The sequence below is a fragment of the Sinocyclocheilus anshuiensis genome, unplaced genomic scaffold (genome assembly GCF_001515605.1).
Source record: "Sinocyclocheilus anshuiensis isolate Anshui unplaced genomic scaffold, SAMN03320099.WGS_v1.1 scaffold923, whole genome shotgun sequence".
In the NCBI taxonomy this organism is placed as follows: Eukaryota; Metazoa; Chordata; class Actinopteri; order Cypriniformes; family Cyprinidae; genus Sinocyclocheilus; species Sinocyclocheilus anshuiensis.
Window position 1 is genome coordinate 945040 of NW_015544138.1, and position 1697 is coordinate 946736.

The window sequence follows — 1697 nt, forward strand, 5'->3', positions numbered from 1 at the left end:
TATCTATATTTTTTAAACGTAGGTATTTTTTATTCCACACACTTTTAAATACTTTGTATATTTTTAAAATGCATATATTTAAAAATAAAATAAAATACTGTATACATTTCAAAGATAATGTACATTTTTAAAATAATTAATTTGTATATTTCATACATTTAAAAAAAATATTTTTAAATAACATATTTTGTATTTTTTTAACAACTGCACACATTTCAAAAGGACGTATATTTTAGAATAATTCATATTTTAAAATGTACATTAGTTATATTTCATACATTTTGAAAGTTTTTTTATTAGATTTTTTCAAACTATATCTTTTTAAAGAAGCGTTGAATACATTTCAAAAGAATGTATATTGTCTTAAATAATTTATATATTTTTCAAAATATATAATTTTGATCAATTTAAAAAAGATGTATTTTGAAAATAATTGATGTATTTTTCCGATGCATAATATATATTTTTAAACAATTATTGTTTGCATTTCAAAAAGGTACATATTTTTTACATAATGAACTTGTATATTAAAAAAATATGCATATTTTTTTAATATACTTTTAAAATGTACATCATTTTTAAACAACTACTGTATATATTTAAAACATATATATTTTTAAAATTCCATTTTAAATTTTACATTTTAGTTTTATATAGAATCATTGCGAAATAACATTTTGAGAGAATATATTTTTTAATTTATATATTTTTTAAATGTACATTTTTTATATTTCACACATTTCAAAAGTTGCTATTTTTAAACGACTGCAGTATTATTTCTCCATCAGTGTGTTTTGCTGACGTTGAACTGTGCGCTGATGCTGGGAGGCTTCTTCTTCTTGTGCAGATGCAGCAGTGATTTGGTGATGCGGTCGTGGAGCGTCAGGCCGCTCAGATACTTCAGTGATCTCACATCCAGCAGGTGCTGCAGACACACAGCACTCATTTCAGCTCTGCACCGGCATGCTGGATCAACATTCTGACAACCTTGCATCATAGTGCCATTCTTTTATTAATGTATAAAACCTATATACATTTCAATAATTATTTAAGCTATAAACTGTTAAAGTTATACATTTTTAAAATAACTAGTATACATTTCAAAGGGATTACACGTCACATTTTTAAAAAGCATATTTGTTTTTCAAACAATTATTGCATTCATTTCAAAAGAAAATATATTTTAAATAATTTGTGTATTTTTAAAATGTATATAATTTTTTATTTTAATTTTGTTATTGTTTTTGCATTTCAAAATAATATTTTACTTAATATACAAAATGCATATATATTATATTTGAAGTTATTTTTGCATACATTTCAAAATAATATTTTACTTAATATACAAAATGCATATATATTATATTTGAAGTTATTTTTGCATACATTTCAAAATATTTTACTTAATATATAAAATGCATATATACTATTTGAAGTTATCTCTGTATACATTTCAAAATAATATTTTAAAATGAATTTATAAAATGCATAAATGTATAATTTATATAATTTTAAAATAATCCGTATTCATTTCAAGTCACATTTTTAAAAATCATGTAAATTTTAAACAACTATTGCATACATCGCATGTATACATTTTTTAATAATTGAATTGAATATATATTTTTTTATTCGGTAAAACTTTATTTTAAGGTGTCCTTGTTACACGTTACATGTACTTACTATTATAATTACTA

At 21.2% G+C, this 1697-nt stretch overlaps 1 protein-coding gene across 1 annotated transcript in view; it reads right to left on the reverse strand.

The window, feature by feature from the left end:
* Positions 1-1697, reverse strand: part of myo9ab (myosin IXAb) — a 133205-nt gene that overhangs the window by 50936 nt on the left and 80572 nt on the right. The window contains exon 19 of the mRNA XM_016494739.1: positions 803-925. Coding sequence (XP_016350225.1) covers positions 803-925 — 123 coding nt within the window. The remainder of the gene's footprint in view (positions 1-802; positions 926-1697) is intronic.